General features: G+C 35.9%; 1 protein-coding gene across 2 annotated transcripts in view; it reads left to right on the top strand.

Moving 5' to 3' along the window:
• CDH18 (cadherin 18) overlaps positions 1-26,196 on the top strand; it is a 254,107-nt gene that overhangs the window by 96,339 nt on the left and 131,572 nt on the right. For both annotated transcript variants that reach the window (XM_064506877.1, XM_064506876.1), the window contains exon 4: positions 19,594-19,888. In XM_064506877.1, the coding sequence (XP_064362947.1) occupies positions 19,594-19,888 (295 nt within the window). The remainder of the gene's footprint in view (positions 1-19,593; positions 19,889-26,196) is intronic.

Genomic DNA, 26,196 nt, shown 5'->3' with positions numbered 1-26,196 from the left:
TCTCTCTCTTTTTTTTTTAATCTCTGTAAGGTACTTGTCCATATTTCAGACTTATGTTCAGACTATTAGCTACCAAAGCTACATGTTCAACTTGGGAAGGTTGGAGGGGAATAACTATAATCATCACAATCTAAATTGAAGTCATATCGAGAACTAATTAGCTAGAAATATTCATCTACCTAGCATGATTATCAAGTGCACAGTAATTAAGTGCACAGGATATGAGACGATGTCCTGAGAGTCCACGGGGATGGTACCATTGATGCTGAATGTTCCAGGGCCCAGCTAATTGTTTGGTGTAGCCCCCTGAGTTGGCGCAGCTTTTGTGAAGGTTAACTGTCATGCACAGGCTCCTTGGAGAACACATCCATAAACCATTAGGAGAAAGATACTTTAAATCTTGGGTTAGTAGTTAGTATTTATAAGTGTCATGATAATGTAGCTATAGCAAAGCATTTGTCTAGTACAGACTGGCAAGCACTTTGCTTTAGCCATCAACTCCGGTTACTTCGCCAGCTAAGGTTTTGAAATGTCACCTATTAACTATGCCTGTCTTCCTCTTTTGCATGTGGCAGAGGAGCACAGCCTTGCAAATTTGTTTCTCTGCATGAAGAATGAATTTTTTGTTGTCTAAAGGCAAACGAACGACTAAAGGGAGCATTCTTCTGAGGCTTCAGGCTGGGGAGAAGGAAGAAGGGGTTATATAAAATACCTTTGCAGATTATTGCGGTAAATCATTGGGTTTTTTTGACATACTTTTTTAAACAGCGAAACAAGTAAGGTTTTCATTCCCTGCTGTTGATGATTGGACAATATTAACAAAGATGTTAATATGATTATTATTACTGGAGAGGGTTGTACAGAGTAGGGGTAAGAAAAATATTTTTTGTGATCAGACTACTTTGGTAAAAATCTTCTCCTGGCTAGTGAATATGTGGTAGAGCTGAACTTTCAGCTCTGGTATATATTAAAAGCTAGCTGAAAATCTTTTTTGGATGTATTCAGATATAGTAAGGCAGGCTTACTGCTTGTCAGGGTAAGTATGGAAAATCCATATTCACTAAAAGAAATCTGCTGTTTTATTATCAAGCAGTATTTTGTTTCTATTTCACAGGCTTTCCTTTTATCCAAGGACATCTTTTAAAACCAAATGAAACTTAAAAAATAATTAAATGAGAAAAGAATTACTGAACTCACAAAACATAGCATGAGATACATGTATAATGTAAATGCAGTAAAATTACATGGGCAGAGGTAATGCCAGAACATTACTACAGTAAGAAACAAATAAAATTCATCTGTAACTAGATGTGCTAATCACAATGGACTGTGGGCTATGAAACCATTTTCTGGATTTTTATTATGAATTAAATTCTACCTTCACATGGCTTTGCATATTCTTGAGCCTTTTGAGAATTTCACAAACAAGTATTCCCTTCAGATGCTAATTTCCTAAATAACAACATGATATTGAAAGCAGCACTTCTAGGGTAGAAATAAATAACATGCAAACAAATGCTTTACCGCATGTCTGTGTCCTTTGTGTCTTTCTAAAAGCTGTTATCACAGCTATATCTTGTGTTTTAAGCTGACTGCAGGAAACTTTCTTCTTTATGTTAAAAATATAAGTAGAATTGTGAAATTTGCCTTAATTCTGTGTTCAAAAGAAAAATCAGGAGTTCTATAATCTAAAATACTTGTATTTCTAAGCTGTCTTTATCAGCTTGATCAAGATTGCCTGTGTGATAAACATGTAGATGGGTGTGCATCTGTCTTTGAGGAACTAAATATGGACATTGTGATGGGTTTTTTGTTTTAAACTGAAAATGAGTTTGCTGCCTTCCCATTGAGCCTTTGGATGTGCTTAGGGAAGGCTGAAACACATAAGGTGATGGCCGAGGCAGAGTTCCCTAACTTTGAATGATTTACTTTGAGACTTTCACATCAGCTACCTTAATTCTAAGTGAAAAAGTTTTGTGGGTGTTTTCATTTTTTGTTTTTTTGTTTTTCCTGAGAAAATTTCCAATGGCATTTAATCATACAGGAGCAATGCGTGCATGAATTTGTATCATTACTTATAAGTATTTATTTTGCCCCAGAGATGCACTTTATTTGCTGTATACCTTCCTTTACCCCCCCCATTCCCTGTATAACATCACTTCACTCTGCACAGTTCTGCTTCCTACCATGATCCCAAAATTCTCCATCACATTCAGCAGAAGTTTTAAACACAAAAAGCTGATGTTTAAATATCCATGTATCATTTGCATCACAGTATGTCAGTGCATGCAAACAGAATGCAGTTGGAGGTGGAAGGAACTTTAGTGTGGGTGGAACATGCAGACATATATGATTGTTACAGGCTAGGCTGGATAGCAGAATACAGGGTAAAGGAGGAAAAAATCAAAGTGAAGAGATATGGTGACAGCTCTCAAAACATGTAGGGATGTAAGAAGCCTGAAGGACTTGAGGAGAGAGTTTGATGAGATGAGGATGTGGTGCAGTGAAGAGTGGGAGTGGGATGTTTGTCTCCTTGGAGTAAAGGTTCACTACAGCAAACCACCTGCAGTTTCAAAAAAAAAAAAAAAAAAAAAAAAAAAAAGTAGATCCACTCTGAAAATGCTATCTCTAAACTCTTCACTTTAGAAAATTCCTTCTTTTGATCTTCTTGATTGCTGAATACTCTGCAACTCAGAATTTCTCTGTGTCCAAGTCACTGCTCGCTCTCTGACCTCCCTTATGCAGATGGCTGAGCCTGGACAAGCAATTAATAAGGCAACAGGGATCAAATGTTTTAAGAACACCCTTATCCTGCCATTGAGGAACTAATGTGAATTAATGCCACAGAGAACTCTGCTACTTAGTGCCTAAGTAGTATTTCTGCTACATGGTGTCTGCAGATGTTGCTGACAGCTGAAGGATTATCACGTGTTAGTTCAATTGGACTTCATCCTCGGACTAAGACACATTATCTCCTCCTAAGAAGGAGAACTGGATGTTCCTTTTTCATTCAGTCTGAACTTACTCCTTGGTCTGAAAAGAGAGCAACTTTCTTTTTTTAATACCGGTATCCAGGTGGCTTGCTGTTACCTTAACAGTAACTGAGTAGTGCTATTTTGAGATGGCAAAATATTGTATGCACATGTCAACAGGAATGGTTCCAAGAAATACCAAATACTTCAGGGGTAGTAAAACTATAATATTCTTCAAAATAAAATTGAAAAATAATAACATCTAGTGCTCTTTTCCAGGTCACTTAACACTTAACAGCAGATATGGGAGACTATTCCTTATTTATTTTATTGCTTCTCTACGCATGAATATCTGAGGTCTTCTGAAATTAAAACTTTCTCTCTTTATGATGTTATCTAGCCTTGTTTTTAGATTTACATCTTGTCATGTATTACATATATATAATATTTATTACATGTATTATAAATCAAAAACAACAGCTTTAAAATTAATGTTTACTATCAAAATAATAACTCTTTTCCTCAGTTTCATATACCAGCATTAATGGCCTGATTCAAACTCCATTGGCATCAATGGGAGTTCTTTCAAGTTCTGTGTTTCATAATTCTAGAGAAAGGGAAAGGGTCAGTGAAACTGATGAGCAGTAGTTCTGAAACTCCTGCAGAGAAATAAATACTTCTCTCTTACACAAAGAGTACACATTTGATCTGTAAGTAGTATTAAGAATTATTACTTGAGAGAAAAACAAAGTCTGCTCTGATAAACAAGAGTTTGTGTTCCTGCTATCCAGTGAGCAGTCTGCTTCGTTCTCATGAGTTCTGGTATTAGGGCTGTGCTGCACTAGTGAACAGTATAGTGACCTGCTGTGTTACTACTTATGTGGGATATATACTATTCTAGTAAATATGAGTGGTATTTACTCACTTTAGACTGAGCGAAGGCCTGTACTCAGTAGGTGTTCAAAGTACCAGGCTGTAGAATATACTTTTTTTTTCCCCCCTGAAAAGGGATTAATATTTTTAAACTTTCAGAAACTTCTTCCTGATATTGGTGAAACCAGGTTAGGGAAAAAAAATACTGGAAGATCAGAATTAGATCCTCAGGTTTTTTTTCTAGGACATACAGGAATTTCCTTTTCGGTTCCTGTAATGTAAAGGAGAAGTTATTATGGAAGTGTGCTAGTGAATTAACGGTACATTAAAAAGAGACTACAGGATAGGTATTCCATATCAACACATCCTTGTATAATATCTAGAAATAGTTATCTTAATGGTCATTTTAACTGCTTTCTGAAATGAAGCACTTTTATATTAACTTCCATATGATTTTGCACATACTGTTTTAAAACATCATTTGTGCCTTGCAGTTTCTTGGCAGCTAGTGTCATTAGGGATTGCAGTTTTATTCTGCCTGAACATTTTTTGAGAGTGGAGAAGGTGTCAGAGAGTCTCTGGGGGGAAAAATCACCTAAATGTTGATGATAAATGGCATTTGTATTGATATGTCAGCAGATATGTAACACACACCAAGGAGAGAAGGTGTGTGTTAGGGCACACACAAGGTGTGTGTGTGCGCCTCAAAGTGTGAATAGTTTGTTTCTGGTCTTAGATGTACTTGGAAATTTGTTCCTGGAGGAAGGTCAGATTTTTACAGATAATTAATAAGTGATGGCATTGAATAGAACAGCACATCTGGGATTCCTTAAATATACAGAAAGAGAGCATTAGTGTTCCCTATTGGGATGATGTTGATGAATATAGGACAGTGCGTAGTGAGGAAGGTAAATTCCATGTTAAATATAACATGCAAAGTTGTTCTAGCAGGTTGATGAGGATCTAATTTGGTTTGCTGAAATACTTGTTGCTGTTACACACTACTGAAGGGTAACTGTTGAAGAAAGTGGTTCTCCCAACTAGAATTATCTTGAATTTAACCCAGGAAAAAGTTGTGATAAAGATACAGCTAACATACAGACAGGTGGAAACAAGTTCAAATATCAAGTTGCTGAACATGTGACTTTGCATTGGACAACAAAGAACTTAAATATTTTTTTCAGTGAGAAATGCGGAACTTCGAGGAAAAGGTTTTATTTTTCCAAATTTTTTTAAAGATCCATATATTTAAAGCTACATGACATAAATACTTCTCATGTTTCTGAATGTGTGGTAAATTTTTAATTTACAAAAATTATTCCTAAGAAATATGTATGTCTGTCATTTGATATTCTTATATTTTACATCACAATTTCAGCAATGGTTACCTGATTCCTGTATATAGATTCTTCTTGTATGTCCCATGATGCACAGCAAACCACAGCTACTTTTAGAAACAGATAATTCATGGATGGTATATTCACACAGGAACAATTAAGCATATTTTGAATCTAAATATGGGTTTCTGGAAAATTAGACAGCTTTGTCTTTTTGGTTGTTATCGCAAAAGTCTAGCATCATCTCTTTTCCTCGTTACTAGGATGTATGTTGTCAGTCACAATGAAGAACAGTTATTGTCTGGGAAAGGATGGAAATGTGTGTGAAAAGAGACCATGCAAGACTTGCAAGGGCATTTTCAGGTGCAAAAAGTAGCAAAAGGTTACAGGTTGGACAGTACCTGCGTAGGAATGTTAACTCCAGAAAATGCTAGTGAATCGTAAATTGTGACATCAGATTAGTTTGTAAACATTTTCAGAACTTTTGTTTTACTTGTCCAGAAGTTGTACTGAACCAAATCTAAATAATGAGAGTTTTATTCTGCCTTAAAACCAAAGCCTGTAGTGGTGTCACTACAGATATTTATGGAAGGTGGAGTCACGATGACTCTAGGAAGAATACGAGAGCAAGAGCACACTACCCCTTTGCAAGAGCAATGCCTCTTGGTAAGAATCACTTGATTAACAAGAAGTTGCCCTGAGCTCAGGAACCGTACTTCTCCTTGAGAATGCATGTGTTGTTGTATGGAAATATGCAAAAAAACGTATCTTGAAATCCCCCTAGTTACATCCATTTCAGATCCAGAAAGTTTTATGTCAGTTCATAAAAAGCATGCTAATAGTTTAAGGGTACTGGTTTATATTCCTGTTCATGGCTATTGATATTTTCCTGTTTTTTAATTTGTACTTGTAAAAGTCTGGTCATCACTGTTACAGTCATCACCACTTTGTCACTTCTTTATTACAGACATTATATGACTTACATCTGTGGAGGGAGCCAGTGTGAACACTGATATTCCTCTGAGTTATCCAACAGAGATGTCAAAAGTAAGGTAGCTGGCATTCTCTGTTACCATCAGATTTTGAGGCACTAGTGACCTTTTAAAGAAATTTGTAGAAACAATTGCTTGCTATGATAATACAGCTTTTTTCCTGTGTCATGTAGTACATTTAGACTGTAGCAAACAGCAAGAGTATTACATTACAGGAAGAAGAAAAGTGATAGGAAGCAAAAATTATATTCTCTTTTAAGGGAGATAATTAAGAGTTATCACTTGTGAGAGTTGTAATGGAAACTCTATACAGAAGCAATTTTGTTTACAAATCTAAATTTTACCCAACAAGAACACAGGCTGTGTGCCACATGAAAGGGATAAAGTGTCATGACAGATTCAAAACCAAAACATGCATTTAAGTATTAAATACTATAGAGAGAGTGAATCAATACCCCCATAAATCAGTATTCTGATCTTATTGTCATGCCACATTCCAATATATATATATAAAAAGGGGCTTTTGACAAAAAAAATAATAAAAATACATAATTGTTTAATTGTTTGATGTACTGGAGCAGTACATTAACATGAGTTGATAAGAAGCTCACAGAACTATGAAGGTGAAATTCTTTTGAGAAAATATTCTCTGCAGTTCTTGGTAACACGTGGTAGTGTATTCCTTTCAGTTTCTTCAGCATGAAACAACTTTTTTCACCTGGAATAGAAGTCACTGCATAGTAGCTAATCTATTTTCTTTCCACATTCATATAAATTGCTCAGCAAATTAGCACCTCAAAGACATCAAAACCAGAAACAAGTAAGAGATTTTTGAGACAATGGGATAAGAGAAAGCTGATAAATTAAATAACTCTCCTTGAAGGTCTCCACATAATATTTTTTCATAATCAAACTCTGTAACTGAGTAAGTAATTGAGTTCCTGAAATGAAATTTCCCCTTGTTAATTTTGCACAACTCAAAAACACTATATCAGAAAATCACACATTTATTTTTATCTTCATAAAATTATTTAGAAAAAGCAAAGAAGTCACAAATAATTTAGAGAATCCCACGGGTACACTACGGAGCTGTTTTTCCGAAGCTTAAAAGTGAATGTGCTGTCTTAACATCTTTCACAGTATAAACAGTATTCATTGAAACACTGTCAAACAAACAAACAAAAAACAATACTTTCCATGAGAGTTTGAGTTCCGTTACATTCATAGCTCTCTGCTCCAGTGAGCCATTTCAATCACTGCTGTTAATACAAGTAGGAGTTACGCACATGGATATAGAACATAATATGGAATTCGTTGGTCAGAGCTTTGGAGAACTACCAGTTCTTTCAGATTTTGAAAAACTTGTAATAATTTTTATTTTGACATTCCTGTTCAATAAGGGAATATGTGTATTTTCCTTTTGGAAAACTCCATTGCACTAGATATCTTCATTTTTTTTTCCCTCTGCCGTGCAGATGGAACGGGAAAAGCTGAGTTTGATTGTTTTCTTGCATGTTAAAAAAAAAGAAAAAAGAAAAAAAGGACGTTGATGGAGAAGGCCCCAGGAATGAAGGTCAAGAGCACCTGTAGAAACAGAAACTGCATTTTTACTCCATAGTTTTCATAAATGTGCAATGTTTTTCAGTAAAGGTTTTCATTGCTTCAGTGAAGTTCCAGACCCTGAACTGTGGCATCTCTTTGTGTTCTCAGAGTATATGCACTAATCATTTTTCTGACTTTGCCATTTTCAGTGCCTTAAGCAAATACTCTTTCGTATGAAAGCTAGTTTTACTTTTCCATATAATGGAAGTTATGCTACTGGTGCCAGTTCTAAGACTACTTTTTGTATCTTTGAGGTTTAATGGGTCTGTGACTTACTCCTCTCCAGCCAGTTTTTAAGGTTCTGTTCATTTTATGTGTGGCTGAACAGTAAGGCACGTACAAACATAGCAGTGCTTCAGTAAACTAAAAGTTAGCAAGGCCTGTGCCGGAGACTAGTACCATGAACTGAACCTCTTATATCGTCTGCTTGTGCCCCTATATACACAAGGCACGATTTTCAAAAGTATGTAATACTGGCATAATACCTCCTTACTGAAATAACACATTCATTTCAGTGAGAGCAGAGGGTGCAATTTTTGAAACCAATTGTAATGCACAGAGACTAACAATAAAATGCCAGAGCTTCGTGTGCTAAAACTGAAACAAAACAATATGCTTCTCCCAGTAGTGATGTCATGTAGCCAGGGCTTCTTTTACTAACAGGGAATCATCAAGGCACTTGGATCCCTACTCAAATTAATGGGCCTCCTGCAAGGATCCATGAATCTAAATTATTACCACAGTTACAGATGTGTTTGTTTTAAATTAAGTTTTTGGTGACAGTGATTTTGAGGAGATACTGAAAACTGGACACCAGTCAATTTTGTAAATGTCTAGAGTTCATAAAATAGTTTTATGCACTGCTTAGTGACATATGACATCAGAGGGGGGGAAAAAAAGCATGTACTACGAGAACAGGATGCTATGAAGTTAAGTAGAATGGACCCAGGCATTAATTATTTGTTCATACCCATTAAAGCCAGACTTTTGGCTAGCATACAAAAAAGCCAAGCAGAAACATGGCCTAGATCTTGAGGAGCTGAGAGATTATTTGGTTGAATATAACAATAGAGCATTCATTTAAAATGTGATTTTTTTCTTGTCTCTGAATAAATTTGGTAATTCATTTCATGCCTGTGGACCTCAGATTAGTCATTTCTAAAAGAGAGATAATGAAACTGCTCTTATGCACAATGAGCCTTTGAGATCTAAAAATTAAAAGCTCTGTACTAAGAGCATAGTATGATTTTCCTTACTTTGTAAAAAAAGGCAATATAGTCTAACAGAGATAACCACTTATCTTACATTAATATCTAGTGGTCAGTCTACATCAATAAATATCATTGCAAATGATCACCCCATGCTCTAAAACACAGTATGTTCACACTCTGAAACAATCATCCTGGCTATAGAGCAATACTGGACAAAGAAGAATCTTGTTTTGTTTTCTATTTAAAAAAATAATCTTTTTTCCCCAAAAATGTACCAACCAAAAAGGCCAAATTAATTTCATATCTGTTTGAAAGTAATAGTTTAATAAGCTGTAGGCATTTAGCCCCAGGACCTGCAAAAAAGGATATTTGCATAGTTATGACATAGTTTCAGAAGATTTTGGTCAGCATGTTCTGCAGACAGGATACCTGTCTCACTCTGTAAAACCTGTAAAACTACTTTCTCGAAAAATGAGTAGTTTATGTGCCTATCATATCATTCGCCCAAGTAAAAGATCTCTGAAATGAAAGTCTACTGCCGTGAAGAGAGTTCAGAAGAAAACTTAAGCAGCACTGAAGTATTTTTCTTATATATTGCTTTAGACACATACTACGCTGAAAATACAATTTCAGAATCTATTTTTCCTAAATTATACACTGTTCTTCCAAAAGAACAAAAACAGTTTTGTACATAAACATTTATCGTGTTGCTTTAGGAGTCCATTTTCTGTTTTTCTTGTCATGCACTTGAGTCCTCCTTTTGTGAGCTTTAGTATACCTGAAGTTGTTTCAGACGTGATTGCGTATGCACCTGCATATTTTTGGGGATGCTGGATAATGGCAAAAGTAGCAGCGAAGGACTGGACTTCAAATGAGAACATCTTGCAAGAACAGATGTTTGTGTGCTGTAGTGCTATACTGTGAAGTTAATACTGTTTCAGTTCTGTTTTTCCTGGCTGATTGTGATGCAATTATTTTTTTCTCTCTGAGAAAACCCATTCACCAGATGGGGGCAATTGCAATTCTATATTTTCTTCCTCTGTTTGACATGGATGTGGAATAGCCTCTTCTCAATTAGCGGACACCGATATGGATAATACAGTTCTCTCCTGGGCTAATGATTCCCTCTGAGAATTCCATCAAAAGGTGTGACATTACCCTGAGCAGTGTATTTCATTACAACCTATTTTATAGCTCAGACCAAAGGAAGCAAGTTTGCAGCAAATCTGAGGATGCTTTTACTGCACAGTGAACATTTCGGTATCATCAGCTAGACTCTGATTTTGCAGTGTGTTCCGTTCAGAATTGTTTTATATGTGTTTTTTACTACTGCTAAGTTATTTTAGCGTTTCTTTGAAATTACCTACTGTGTCTGCATAAACATCAAAGGAAGCCAGCGTGATTGCTGTTCTTGTTAGGGTGAAGATAAAATACCTTCTATTTATTGTTTTAGTATTGTAACATCAATTCTTTATACATACCTGCACATACAGTGTTTGTCATGAAGCATGAAGTACGGCATCTTGAGTAGCAGCGGTTAAGTAACACTATACGTACATTCTTTTTTAATGAATTTTCCTGTCCTTTGTTAAAAGCTCATAGCTCCTGTTGTTTGGGAGTATGGTTGGCATTGCTCGCGGCTGGACACACGGGTCAGCTTTGCACTGGTAGTGTTGGTGGGGCCCTGGCGTTCTCTGGTGAAGCTGATTGGCAGGGACGGCCAAATGGGAGGGGGACCTGGCGCCGCTCTGCTTGAATGAGTGCGCCTGCTTACAAATCTGAAGACAGTAATTTATTCAAAATACATAGTAGCTGGCTGAAACAGGAGGAAAAAAAAAAGAGAATAACAAAATCAACCATTTAATGGATTGAATTAACTAATTCTTACAGTACTCTGACTTTTAGTTCTCGCTGTTCTTGTTTTGTTACAAGTGCTGTAATGGCTATAGAATATTTTGAAAGGTTTTAAGGCTTTTTTGTTTGTTTGTTTTTTCCTTCCTGGTCATTTGATTTTAGTTCTAGTTCACTTACTAGTCTCTACTACAGATTTCAATCTCAGAGTGTTAGTTTCTAGTACTTTCTGTAGGGAAAGAAATATGCATGTTAGCTAAAATACAAGTATGTGGAATTTAATTACTACATATGCAGTTTCATTGCAAAACTAATCTGACTCTACCTAGATTAACCGATTTACATTACTATTTAAGCCCTGAGGAACTGAATAGTGGTGTTACTACTTGCTCTTTGGTGTGTCACTTTGCTCCCGGTGGCTACTGAGGAAATTAGAAATTAGCCTCAGTACCTTGCAACTAAAGCCCAGCAACTGGTATTATGAAATATTTTCTTTTTCTGTTACAATTATTAATTTTTTCAAAGAAGAGATGGCGTTACCATTAACGCTATTTCATGTTAAGTGGAATACCTGCCTGGCTTATGGAATAAACTATATTATAACATATGATAATTTGCAAATACAGTATTTTTTCATAATGGCAAGAACTGCATATAATTTAATAGATGAGTAAATCAGTCTTTGTTTACTAATTCTAAGTTCTGTTATGATAAGCCATGTTCTCTGGCATACCTGGTGAAGAAAGGGCACATGCTTTCTGTATTACCAAAAATTGGGGGCGGGGGGCGGGGAGGGAGGGAAGGGGAAAGACTCCCCCAGATCAGTTTGTCCAATGAAAAGAGAAAGACAGAAGAAGTAAAAAGAGTAGCTTTTGTTTGGGAATAAATTGAAAGCAAAGGCTTCTGAGCATCAGGTGAAATATATGTGGAAAAAAGGGAGAGCAGATTCCAGCCAAGAGCCCTGTCTGACAGTGGCAGCTAGGAATTATGAGAACATATGCCTTTTTATAATAAAAGTCTTGATGGTTGTTCTTGTTGAAGTAAAACTAAAACAAAATATAAAATATTTTACCTATTGTGAAATGTAAGCACTTTTCCCAGTGGAGGTAAATTACTCATATATCATTTGTTAATATGTAACAGTCACAGAATAGCTAAACTCATCTTGTGACTCTTCCCTTAATTCAAAGTAATATCTTCAGCTGTGAGCTGTTTTCAGCCAGCTGAACTCCTTTTCCCCACCTCTATGTGCAGTAGCTTTGATGTCCATCACAACATAAGTCTTTGCTTCTTCAGTGAACCAAAGCTGGATCAGCTCAGACAGAACGGTCAGGGATCTCTTCAGCAGTGCTTCTCTTAATGCAGGGGAGCTGAGAGAAAAAAACCCCACCTGTGTCCATCTAGATCCTGGTTTACTGAAAGCATCTGCACTCCCTGGCTAAGGAAGGGACCTGTAATGTAATGTCTCATTAGCAAAAAGGAACTGCGGAGGTAGTCTTTCCTTTCTTCTTAATTACGCTACATGAGTTCTTCCATGCCTGTTTTAAGCTGTTTGGGAGGGGTGGGGTATGAGGGAGAAGGGCTATGTTTTTTTTCTCCTGTTTGAATTAAAATGTCTTCACAATTTTGAGAAGTACAGAATGAATGAAGGTGGTCTAGAAATTAAGTTGAAGGAGTTTCCTGATTCAAATGTAAAACAGATGAGAGCTAGGCAAGGAAGAGAGACTGTCTGAATGCTGGTGCAAAAAGAGAGTTGGCAGTCTGGGGAGAGACCTTACAATCTTCTCCCTCCATCCTCCCTGAGTTCAGCTATTTGTGATCCACAGCCAAATTGTCATATGCTGGCTGTGTAACCTTTGTTTGTACTGCTGAGGAAATTGTCATGTTGTGAGGAGTTGTGAGAAAGACTGGAAAACCACATGAGATAAGAAAGATAAAGTTATAGAGATTGTTAGTAGCTCAAGGATTTGAGGAAAAAAACACCAAATGGAGTGTTAAAAAAAAATCATAAAGGCAAAAAGAAAGGTGTGGGGGGGGTGGGGGGCACAGAGAGTCCTGATAAAGATGGTAACTCATCAACATCAATGATTAATTCCAGAAAGTGGCAGAGGTTGATCTTTTTCCTCCTGAGGCCTGCTGCTTTGTGTGTCTTCTTGGGGATGGAGCATACTTACACTTAGCCTAGAAGCTTATTAAATCCTAGCTATCTTTTGGGTATCAGTCAATGAATAACTTCTTTATACTTTTAAGTTGTATATACCAATCTTGCAGAGTATCTTTGTACAAGGCCTAGATCCCCCAAAAAAGTTGACCCAGAGAGGGAAGGTTACAGTCTATTTGAACAAAGAAATAGAATTGAAAACTAGTTTAGATAGGGGGTAGATTTAAAGGAAAGGAAACCCACAAACAGAGATGAGGTGATAGAGAGGGACTAGGAAGAAGAGGAGGATTAAAAAACAATAAGTGGCAAATCAAAGCATAGCAGAAATGCTAGTAGACTGTTTATGCAGAAAGTCAGAACTGTCCACCTACGAACCTGGAAAAGAAAGTATTACAGGAAGACTTTAAATGAGGATGGCAGAGGGATAGAGATGGGGTTCTGAGCAATGTGAGGAGTGAAACTATGCTGAAGAAAGAGTGTGTGCCTGAGTTAAGGAGAGGTGGTTGGAAACAAAGTAGTGAAGAGGAGACAGAGGAACCTGTAACCAGTAGAGCATGCTCTCCTCTAGAGTCTAAAATTTAAACCAGTGTTCCCAAGTTTCACCATTACTTTCTTCTCTACAAATATCTGTGAATCTCTCAAGCAATGTGACTCAGTTTCTTCTAGTTAAGGTACACATATTTGACCAGTACGTATCATTAGCAGAACTCAAGTTCTGCTCTTGGAATTCTTTGACTATAATTTTTGTTGTTTATTATTTTTCAGCAATAAATTTTATATTAACTGTATGCAGTTATTTCAAAATAATCTCCAGTTTATATGTACATAGCCACTTCTAGTCTTTTTAGATATAAATTAGTGCAACAGTTCTTGATTTTAGAATCAGTTTAAAATTTGATTTTAGCACATGTTTGGAAATCCCTTCATAAATTTTTGTTTTGGACAGCAGGGTATGTATCTTATATACAGATCCAAGACTTTATTGCTAGTCAAATTAAAATACTACAGAAGTGGTTACTAGTCTAATAGTCCAGTGTGTCACCCACACAACACACCAGTAATCCAAATAGTTCAATTAAAGCAAGGGGGGGGAGCAATCATGCAGTTAAATCACTAATAGACAGTCTCTTTTACCTTATAGATGCCCTGCATATCTGAGCTTCTTTCGCGCTCTTCTGGTCATGCGTGGTTTCCTGGAAACTGGCTGTCTTTCTTAGGCAAGCGCAGGGGAGTGATGGTCACTGCAAGTTGTGAGCATCCCAAACTGTCACCAGGAGGATGTTGGTCTCTTCCTCTTCTGGTCCTTCTCAGTTTTGGGGTTGGTTTGCAGTTATTTTTGTATTGCTCATTGGTATGCTTCTTTCCCGCTGGTCCCTAGTTCTATACTGTCCAACAGCTTCTGCTTACCTGTGGTCCTTTGCTGGGCTTTTGTCATATATGTATGGCTAAGTGTTACAATGTGTGGTATGGCTAAGCATTAGATAACAACAACAAAGTAAAAGAAGTCTGAGGATTAAGGGTGGCAAACAAGGCCTGTAGTTAAGCAGTAGCCACCTGACCATTTTGTTTTGCTGTTAAGCTTTGTCCACCTGATGATTGCTTTGCTGTCCATAATTGTAGGCTTACCGCCCAGTTAATGTTGTGTTCGTTTTACAGCAATTAATATGCTGGTGTATTGAATTACGTGTATTTAAAGACCTGTAGTAGCAATATTAATATAAATATTTTAAAAACTTATTAACTGAAAAGTTTAAATTATACCTCTCAAAATCATGCCTTTGGAAAGTTTAGCCCTTCTGTAGTCTCTGCAGGGATATTAAAAGAAAATTAAGCACGTAATTGGACTAATGGATGAAAAATGTGTAAGTCTTAGCAAAACAAGGACACCTTGCTTGTTATTCTGCTAAATCAGTCATACACTGCTGATAAGAGCTAGTTAAAGATTGAAGAATCATCATAAATCATCCTGAAGCCAAACTGTTATTAAATATGTCAAGAAATGGAACCTGCAGGGTTGATAAAGGTGACATTCCAGATATGCTCTTCAGCTAATATTTTCAGTTTCTTCCTTCCCTAAACAGATAAAAATTCAGAGAAATAAAGACAGGAATAATGCCCAACAAGGGATGAAAATTAAGCACTCTCTGGCTTCTTCTAGTGGTGGACAAATTCAGAATACTTAGTATACATGTTACATTAGGAGTATAACCAAATAAACATCAATAAATAATGTTTTCAAAAGTCAGTCCAGCACTTAGAACGGAAAATGCATTTTCACAAGAAATTCAGGAGTCTATACTTACTGAAAGTTGGGAGACTGAAGATGTAGTGGTGACTGTACGCTGCATTAGACTCTACTGGTTGAGTAGGTAAACTGTTGACCTCCTAAGTCATCTTTTAGAGAGGGGTACACTCTTAGGTGAGATTGCTTAGTGGAGCTAGCTGAAACAACTTACTGCAAAAAAAAAAAAAAAAAAAAAAAAAAGCTTCTTTCAATAGCAAGTAAAAAGTTAATGTCACAGGTTGATATATAATCATGAGATGAGCTGAACTATCCTAGAAACTAAAGGTGATTGAAAGACATTTTCAGTAACATTTTCACATTCATAGTTAAACCTCTGATACAGAAATCAGAGAGCTCAATTCTGATGTTTGGCATGTTTTTCTTATATTTTCAACATTTTCAACATATTTTCTTATTTTTCAACACTCACTACTCATTTCAGTGTTGTAAGTAATTATGTTTCAGTTAGCGATGTGTTTATATTTCTTTTTAAATTAAGAGGCTACTGCAACATTACAACTTTCTGACTTAACTTGGCATAACAGGGGAAGAAAGAACATGACTTTTTTATTTATCTAACCTATTTATTTGCATTGCTACAGCACGTGGATATCTCATTCTCTAGTGTGTACATATTCTCGCAGTAGGCATTGGTGGAGGAGGTGGCTTCTCATTGAAATGAAACGCTCACATATTTTATAGGGATCTGGGTTAAAATGAGTTCCCCAAGGTCACACAGCTTGTGGCTGAATGAGCGAATAAAAAAGTGTAAATGGCTTGAGTCTGTATTGCATAGTGATATCCTCCTCTCTGTCAAGTTAGTCTAGAAGAGGAGCAGCTGGAGTAGTTCCAGATAGATTCAGAGAGTCCACTGTGGTCCAGCTAGAATTTGCTCCCTTGCTGTCTTTTGTTAATCAGTATAGACATAACTGCAGAAGTACAGCCTTCCAAACCACGTATTTGTACCCTGACTAGTGAACTGCATTTACTCCAATTGCGGAGTAAATTGTGGAATAAGCCACCTGTTGTGGAGGTGATTTCATAGTATGCAGGGAAAAGAAAGTGTGCCATGCGCAGGGATACCAATCTCTCATTAACCCGGTAGGCACGGTCTTAACCAGGAGTTAAGAGCTCTCTTCAGTACAGCATATGCTGCAGACAGCTTTTGAGAGAAGGCTTGATATTCTTCTACTTGAGTCAATTTTTACTGAGATGTAAGTATTAAAGAAGAAAAGTATTTATTTAATCTTTTACTTTACTTTTTTACTTCACTTTACAGAAAAAGTGAAATATAAACCAACTCACAAAGGAAAGGACCCATAGTTATACAATAGAAATATTATGCAAAATCTTCCCATGTGAATTTAAAATTCAGCATTAGAAATTAAAAGGCCTAAATGAAAGTATTATATTTCAAATAATATAAGAAATATCAGGAAGTAGGAAAACAGACACTTCTCTTAAGTTTCTCCTTTCCAGTTGTTTCCTTACAACTGCTGTATGAAAGACACTTGCAAATCAAATGATTTCAAGTTTTATTAGTACCTACATAATTATCTTTTAATAACATTCCTGCCCACATTTTCATTAATCAGTTTGTTGATAACATAACATTTAGAAGGAATGGTGTATAATTTGTTGACTATGCAATCAGTTGAGCATCTTTGGTATTTCTTATTTTTTTTTTACCTGTTAGGCATAAAAGCCCTCTGATTCAAGATGCACCTCAATTTTTTTTCACTGACTGCAAGTACAAACTTTTGTTTCTGCACAACAACAATAACCTAATGTTGTTAAATTTCCATATATTCCATGCATTTCATGCTAGTGCAGTGAATTTCTCAACATGGCCTTCTGCAGTATGGTATTAGTTGATCAGTTGATATTTGACATTTTTGAAGAAAGCATACTCCTTAAATTCTACAGCAGTTCCTTATGCTGTTGATGTCTCACCTGTTTACATAACCAAAATCTTACCCATGTATTTCTAATTATAAATACAGTATTTTGTGCTGGAATTTATACATGGTGTGCCTAAATGTGCTGCAACACACATGCAGGCAGAGTTAAAAGAGGAAAAGGAGGTTGGAGCTTCTTCTGTTCTTTTTCAGTTCGGGATAGGTCTAATCTGAGTTCATTATAGCTTCACTAATTGAGCAAATTTGACATATTCATTGGCATAAGATTTTCTCCTGGTTTCTTCATAAATTGTAATCAGCCTTTCTGAAGCAAATATTAACATCTGAACATTAACGTTTACTAACACTTTGAAATCCTTTTATCGAAAAGGAACCAGCAACAAGAGAAAAACAATTTTGATTACCTGACAAATTAGAATAACAGCATACCAGTATTAGGATTACTAGAATACCCAGTATTCCTGTTTCTAGGAATAAATGCACTTCAGAGAACATTTGGCTTTATGAATATAGGAAGTTTGAGTACCTGGCATTTTACAGTGAATGCATTGTTTGTTAATGGTATCCACTAATCTTGTGATCAGACATGAGCATGTAGCCAGAATTTGGCCCATCACAACTGAAAAAGGAAGGTGTAAGACTGTCATGCTGTCTTCTAAAGGCAAAGCCAAGCAAATAGACCCATTCTCTGCTTCTTTCATTTGTTTTTATTTTTCGGAAATAGAAAGGATGGGTCCACTGTAGTGGCCCAGTTTAATTTTATTATTCAGTCAGATCTTTTTATAGCTCAGATAAGTATATGTGCATCAAAGTTAGGCTGGTTTATATCAGCTGAGCATCTTAACTTTATTAGACTTTCTCCCAGAAAAATATACAGAACACGATCTGGATTATAGGCAGCATTGTAATTGCATAGATTTATTAGAGACAAGATGAAAAATGTCACCAAGCCCCATATGCCACTTCCTTTTATGAATAGCAAGCCAGTTCATCTTAAATGCAAGACAAAGACCTCCCCAAAAAGGTAGAAGGAAGAGAGTGAGAAAATAGCAGAAGCTCTCTATCTTCTGATTTAATTCAGGAAAAAGAGGATTGAAGTTTGAACCTCCTTCAGAAGTGTTTTATTCTGTACCCCAATCCTAAGTGGTTTCTAAACTGAGAATTGAAAGTCTGGAAACTGACCCGTTGTGTTGTAGTAATTAAAAATAATAATTGTAATTCTGTTTGTGCTTTACTCAGATTCTGCATAGAAAGTTAGTAGTGCCACATAACAGATACTGGGAGATATTCAGGACAGTGTGATAGGAATAAGAATCAGTGAGTACTTAAAATCAGAATGATTTAACATCAGAATATAGTTGCACAATAGCTGAGGCTGTTCATTTCAATATTATCACTTTTTTCTTGTTGTGCACCTCAATAAATACATTCTGTTCTTCTCAAAGTGATTCTAAATTAAAAAAAAAAAAAAACACAAAGCCTCTCAGTCTAGTAAAAAAATCATTCTTCCCTCCCAGAGAATACATGTTCATTTTTAATCTAAGCAGGCAATTCTTTAGATACAAAAAAACACAGTGACTGGGTGGGTAGTTGTTTCGTATTGGCTGTTGATATACGAGGGTACTTAGTGACTTTTCCAGACTACTTTTTTCAATAAATTGTAAGCATTGTTGTACTCAAGAAATGATATGATATGGTTACATATGGTTGCATATGTTTTATAGCACAAAGTGTATATTAGAAATAGTTAAGATGCCAGAAGTATCAGTCAAATTTCATTATTTCCGTATAAATAATTTAATTGCAAACAAATTAGATGACTTTCTAATAACAAAAAGCAGAGAAAATGGCTGTGTTTTATGGAGTGGTAGACTAATCTTGGACAGGCATCTGTCACTCCCACATTACACATGGTTTCCTCTTGCCATAAATGGCACTGTCTTTGAGACCATAGAAAACAAGATAAGTGATGGGACTGAAATATCATCAGTGCAGCCTTGATCTTCAATGTGGCTGTTTCAGGTTTAGTACTTGGGCAGAGTTTCAAGCAATTAGTCCTCTCAGATAGCTAGCTAAAGGACTAAAACCAAACAAAAATAAAATTTTTGCTTTTGCTAAATATTATTGATTTAAAGAAGCTTCCTAGACTGGACATAGAATCTCAGAAATCTTAATTAAAAAATGAGCTATGCCTGGGTGGAAATGACCCAAAGCAAAGGGATTGTTTTGCCAAAAATAGCGCACGAGCATTTATGGCAGAAGATGTGAAGGTTAGCAACTTAGTGGAAGGTGCTAACAGTAATATTATAGTTCATATTATCTTATGCACAGTAACCTTTTATGGAAAGTAATGTGTCATTTTATGTAATTTTATGTTTATATATTCTACAGCTACACTCCAATTCCGACAAAGGTGATGGATCAGTCAAATACATTCTTACTGGAGAAGGGGCAGGGACTATATTTATTATCGATGACACGACGGGAGACATCCATTCAACCAAAAGCCTAGATCGAGAGCAGAAGACGCACTATGTGCTTCATGCCCAAGCTATTGATAGACGGACAAACAAGCCACTCGAGCCTGAATCTGAATTTATTATCAAAGTGCAGGATATCAACGACAATGCACCAAAATTTACAGATGGACCATACATTGTTACTGTGCCAGAGATGTCCGAAATGGGTAAGGAAAACAAGTTACTCTATTCAGTAATCTTTGTACAAGTGAAATTGCCTCTGTTTGACAAAGTTGTGACATATTGTACCACTGATTAAATGTAAAAAATGATGAAGTTAAGAAGAAATGATAAGAAGACATCAAACGCAACCTTATTATACATTACTGAGGACATTTATGTTAGGAAAACAGTACACACACATGCTGGCTGTAGAGCCACTCTTATTCTTAGTGCTTTAACTCTTAGGCAAATAGTAATTTGCTCTCTAGAAATAAGTTTTATTAATATATCCCCATTCAACTTCAATGCTTATTTCATTCTTGGTTATATTTCCCTATATAAGTAGTCTGTGCAATTCGCAGAATTAAATGCAAAGGAACAGTAATTTTCTAGTTTATTTTAGATCAATGGCCTTATATGTTTGTTTACCTTTATTAAGTTTTTAAAAGGCAAACTAAAGTACAAAAAGTACTGAACTTTGCTTTTCCCTGTGACAAATATAGTTCAGATATTCATAGATGTGCTGCATGATACAGTCAATTTTCTTTACTTATTGCTTATCTGGTGTTGAAATTGGTTTATAACTTCCCTTTACTATCACAGTATCAAACACACATAACTAGTATAGGATAGACATATGCAGATATGACTTTTGTTCTAGCTACTTTTTAAAGAAAGTTCAACATGAATGACTGTTCTTTGTGAAATAGGTCTGCTGCGTTTTATTACTGAATGGACAGTACAGATAGTTACCTTATGAACCCACACTTCTCCTCCCCAAAGCATCCCCGCACACTCCATCTCAGAAACTAGTTTCAAATCCAATGTGTGTCTGACTTTCCCAAGTGGGTATATATGGGATAATTTGCTCTTCCCTCCTTGCTGTCTCTCTGATCAGCAGGTGATAGACTTGACTTCTTCAGAGTAGAATTTGTAAATATTAAAAGCGGAAAATATCAAAATACATGCAGTTACTGAGCTCTCATAAGAATACTAGTTTGATCATACATATAAGAATGAATGACTAGTGCCACTGAATGTTGATGGTTTGCTACCATTTGATCACTTTGAATGGTAATGTTGATTCATATGAATAGATTAGAAAATAACAGAAGTGTTTTGTTCCAAACTTGGAAGTCAGATTTGTTATTTTGTTAGTGTTATTTTGGATGGGAGGTTACCTTGCACAGCTTTCTGAGTGTAGATAGGTGGAATTGATTTTAAACTGGAAATCTGCATTTAATTCGTCTTCTCTAGTACCCAGATGTTGAACTGAGGTTGGCATCACCTGGCATTACTATGCTGGGCTGATATACACAGTTGTATAATGAGGGAAGTTTTGCTCTATCGTGGAAGCAGCCCGGTTTCACAGTGTGCAAAGAAATAATTCTGAAGGGATCAAACAGACCAAAACAACAACCCCTGTTAGAGATTTGCATTGTAAAACTAATGCATTCTGAACACATTTACAGTTGTTTTCTCACATGTACACATGAAATGTGGCATATGAAATATTTGCAAACATAGTTATCATATCAATCTTGGGAAGACCAAAACGTATTAAATCTTATTCTTGAATCATGGAGTTGAGAGTTGTGGCACTTTGGAAACAGAGACTAGATCAGTGGCTTCTTCATTGACCTAAGTGGAGTTACTCTTGTGTAGAGATAGAATGAAATAGAGATTAAATATTCTTTGTTATCTACCATGAAGAATCAGATTGTATTAAATAGACTCTCAGGCTTACCAAATATCATATTTTAACAGGATATAAAAAATTTCCTCCATCATCTTTCTTTTTCCCAGGCTTTGTTACTGTCTCTTCATTCTTTCTCTCACTGCCACTTCCTTGACACATAGGAACAGTTTCTTGACTTTCTTCTCAAAATGTCCCCTATGTATGACGTTTTGAAAAATCTCTACCTGTCTGCATCCTAATTGTCTTACACTCTTACCTTGTTCTTTCTATTCTCATAGCTATTTCTAGGGCCTTACTGCTTCCAGTTCTCTCCTGTCTTCCTAAGTCCTCTCCCAGTGTGTTATTTCAGGTGTCTTTTCCCAGCAGTGGAGAATTGGAAGCCTTTTTTTTTTTCTTTTTTTCCATCTGCCCTCTTCAAGCAAGGATGCATGAAGGGAGAAACATCTTTCTTTGGTCTCCTTTCATTTCCATCCCTCCAGTTTGTTCATAGGTCATTGTTCCTTTATTAGCCTTCAGCTTTGCTTATATGAATTTTCTTGTTGCAACAGTCTTTTTTCTTCTAACTTGGAATCTCCATGTCATCTTCCCTTGTAATTTCCATTTCCCCCTCCTCCCACATTACACCTTAATATTTATAATATCCTCTTCTAGGTCTCTACCAGAAGAATGATCTTAACGATTCCTATTTGGTTAGCATCTAAAAGATTTTCAGATTATTAACTAAATACATTTTTCTTCCTTAAAATCATTTGCAAATTATGTTAGCTAGTCATTTGTTGCTCTCCAATCTGTGAGTTCTTCTCTGATCCTGGTGACTTAGTTGATCTCATCTTTTACTTCCCATTGCATCCACACAGTGATGCTAGTACATATAACAGGACATGTTTTTAACGTAGAATTCCATTTTAAATATCTATGCATAGTACCATGAATAGTATTTCCAAGAGACATGTCTGGAAGTACCACAGGGCAGTCTTTCTGTGAATGTCATAAAACCAGAACTATTCAAGCAGTATACCTTCGTGGGAAGTACTACTGTGAGGGAATAGAACTGCCAGTAAGAATATTGTGGGCCTGTAGGAAACTTCTTCAATTGTCTTTGATTCCTCACTGTGGCACTAAGGTTTATTGTTACAGAGTTATGGTTCATTTCAATAGCATCTAAGTTAGCTCTTATCTCAGTTGTCTCTTGTCACATCACAGACTATCCTGATGTGAAATTCATTTCCTGTATCGACTGTCTCTAAAAATGCACAACTCAGTCATCCTTCCGCTTCCTTCAGTTTCCTTTGTCTTTAAAGAAGACCATTTTAATTAATTGATTATTTTCTTCCCTCTTTGTGGAAGCCTTTTATTATCTGCAGGAGGAAAGACAGTGGAATGGAAATCAATGTTATCCTCAATGTCAAGAGCAGCTAATATAATTATTTTTTCTTGTTCATTTTGTTTGTAGAAGTTCTTTTTTCCTCTCAGAATGTAGCATTCTTATGTAGATACTATTCATAATTTTTCTAATAGTCTGAATCCCTTTATATAGTTACTGCACAACTGCATTATAGAAATTACCATTTTCCAGAAGACAATACTAAGTTATTCTGGGGTGGTATTTTGAGTTATGAATCAGAGTGGTTTATGTTAAACCAAGGAAGTTTTAATGATAAGATAAAGCATTAATGCATATGTTTTATAAATGAAATCTTTTACTGGCTGTACCTCAGGTAAATCATTAAAATATCTATTCCACAAAGCTTTCCTGTGGTGTGAATAAAAATGAATTTTGATATCCTGCCGTACAGTCAGTCTTCTGTACACATGCATTATGTTTTAATTGCAAATTCTGCATCTTTATCATTTATCGATTTTGTGTTTGATGCATGCTGAAAGCAGTTTATTTTTAACATTCTCAGGAAGACTAATTCTATTAGTGCTTTCACAGGATATATTCTTTCTGTCAAATGATAGAGATCCTTATGCCATTTTTATTAGTCTGTAAGAAGTATGTTTTTTGACATTTAGCTGTGGAGTCTATCCATAATTGATCTTCTCGTCTTTATTTCATAAATGCCTAAGGATGCTTCACTACTGTAATTTTCTGTTCTTCCACTGTTTTACATAGGAATTTAAAGAACATTCAGTGTCACTGCCTCTCTGTAACAGAATTCATCCTGAATGGCAGGTGTTACTTTTGATCTCAGTTAAGCTGTTTAGTTTCAGCAGCAGTGTCTTATCTGTCTCATCAAGAAATTAGGTTCGACTTGCGGGAAAAATACCAGCTTTCTCAGTTATTTTCTTGATCTGTTTCTAAATAACTTCAGGACCAGTCAGGCTATTTCTCTTTAGTCACTGACACTAAAGTACACTTCAGTTTTGTTAAAATATTTGCCAAATATTAGATCATCTTCACTGTGGCATGAAATGAACCTGTTATTTATGCTTTATGTGTTGTGCTGAAAGAGGTGAAAGAAAGCAACCATTCCTTGACTTCATTGAGCTTTTTGCATACAAGTTGGCTCAAGAACCAGGGTTTATATCTGAAATGATTTCTTCTGCCGCGTGGAAAACACTCAATCTTATTGAGAGCTACAACTGTGCTCTATTTTAAGGTTTATGAAAGAATCATCATTATCTAAATATAAAAGGAAATGGAAACATATTTAATCAATAAAAACCTTCCATATCCACTGATTTCTAGATAGCTTCAAAATGGGTGAAGCATTGAGTGAAGCATTGTATATTGAATTTTCTAGTACTAAGGTCATACATAAGAAATGTATTCCCAATAGATCATACTTAGGAAATTAATGGACAGACTGGGCTTATTTTTCTGAACTTCTTGCCAGGATATTATAATGAGAAGCAATCATAATTTCAGGAAATCTAGAGCACATTATTCATGATGTTCATATATTCATGATGTTCATATATATGATATGCATGGCAGGCTTACTTATCTTCCTGTGTTGTTTGATTTTTATCTTCTGTTAGAAAGAGCTGACAAAAAATATTAGGATTTTCTATAGTGATAGTTGGATCAGTTATATAGCCATTGAACTCCAAATATTATTTCCTGGTGAAATCACTATTTTTTAATGTAGAATAAAACTAAAACATGTTGTGTCGACTATTACTGTTTTAAAACTATTTTAAGAATTAGTTCAGTTAGGCAGGAACTCCCAGTGTTCATTAATCTTCACCTTATTTTTACTTCTTTTACTTTTTGTTCAAACATTGATCCATTTGAGATTTTAACAGTGCAGCAAACGATGACAAGTCATGCATACAGATTTGCATTCCCAGCAGACACATTTTATTAAACTGCCTCATTAAACATTAAAAATTTGTCTTCAGAGAGACAGATTGAAGTCTTCTCCTTCAGCTTTTCATTGACATTTAACTTTGCAAAATTTTTATTGCAAACATATTTGAAAAAAACCCAAAAGATTCTGAAATAAAACTACAATTTGATTTCCCAAATGAATTGGTCCTTATTCTTCATAACAGAAAAAAGGCAAAACTTGAGTGATGTTCAGAGTGTACAGACATATTTTACAGCTCTGTATAAAGCATTAGCTAAGAAAACAGAATTCCCAATATGTAATCTCTAAACTGTAGGGGGAAATCATATGAAATGATAGTTGTACTCTGAACAAGTAGAGCCTCCCCTTTGGGGAAAAAAGTCTATTTTTCTTGCCTAACTGGAGTGTCAAAAGGCTTTCATAGCAAAATTTTGACTTTTCCATGACAGGTACTTTCACAGTAGTAGGTTAGTGAAGAAAGTATGGAAGCTGTGCCTGTGGGTTTGATGTTCATATCTGTTCTGAGGTCTCCAGGAAATTAGATGCTTATTTTTTCTATTAGATTCTTTTCTTTAGGGTCATTAACATTACAAATAGTATGGCAGCTGTACTGCATACTTTTTCACCTAAATGTTTCATTATGCATAGCCTCTACATGCAGCTCAGCAGCAAAAACCGATGCTATGTCTGAATGGTCCAAATACTTTCAGAATCATAATTTATCTGTCATTTTGGTGGGTTGGATGATTCTAACTTCGAAAGGAGAACCTGGAAGGAAGGGGTACTCTTTTTACCTTTTCTCTAGCAAGGTATTCTAACGCACAGCTTTCACAACCCACCTTTCCTCTGTGCTCAGCAAATCAGACAAGAGCCAGGCAAAAGGCCACTGTGGGTACATCCTATAAGATGCTGAGCATGTTTCCATAGTAGTGTGGAAAAGTTAAGCATCTGATGGGTTACATTGTACTGAATGAGGGTTGGAGGCAAAGGTGTTGAGTTTAAATTAATGCCTCTAAGTGTTCTTTCAGATGGAAAGAGAACACTTTTCCACTATTCAATACCAAATTACTGTTATCAGGTGTTTCCTAGGAGAGAGAGATAGGGATGTATTAGAAAATCACTGTGGTGGAATTCAAGGTATAATAGCGTTCTATTCATGCTAAAAGGACCTGTCAGCTGCTTAGTGAGGTATCTCCTTTCTCTAGCCCTGCCCCTTTGTCCCACACCAATGAGGAACATAAGCACTAAGATTCTTTAAAATAAGGAGAGAAGAAAGTTCCTGAGGAAGGTATACCATGAAATCTCAGTATTTCAGGTA

This window comes from Dromaius novaehollandiae, chromosome 2 (genome assembly GCF_036370855.1).
Source record: "Dromaius novaehollandiae isolate bDroNov1 chromosome 2, bDroNov1.hap1, whole genome shotgun sequence".
In the NCBI taxonomy this organism is placed as follows: Eukaryota; Metazoa; Chordata; class Aves; order Casuariiformes; family Dromaiidae; genus Dromaius; species Dromaius novaehollandiae.
The sequence above is the reverse complement of the archived record's forward strand: the minus strand, read 5'-3'. Positions and strand labels throughout refer to the sequence as shown.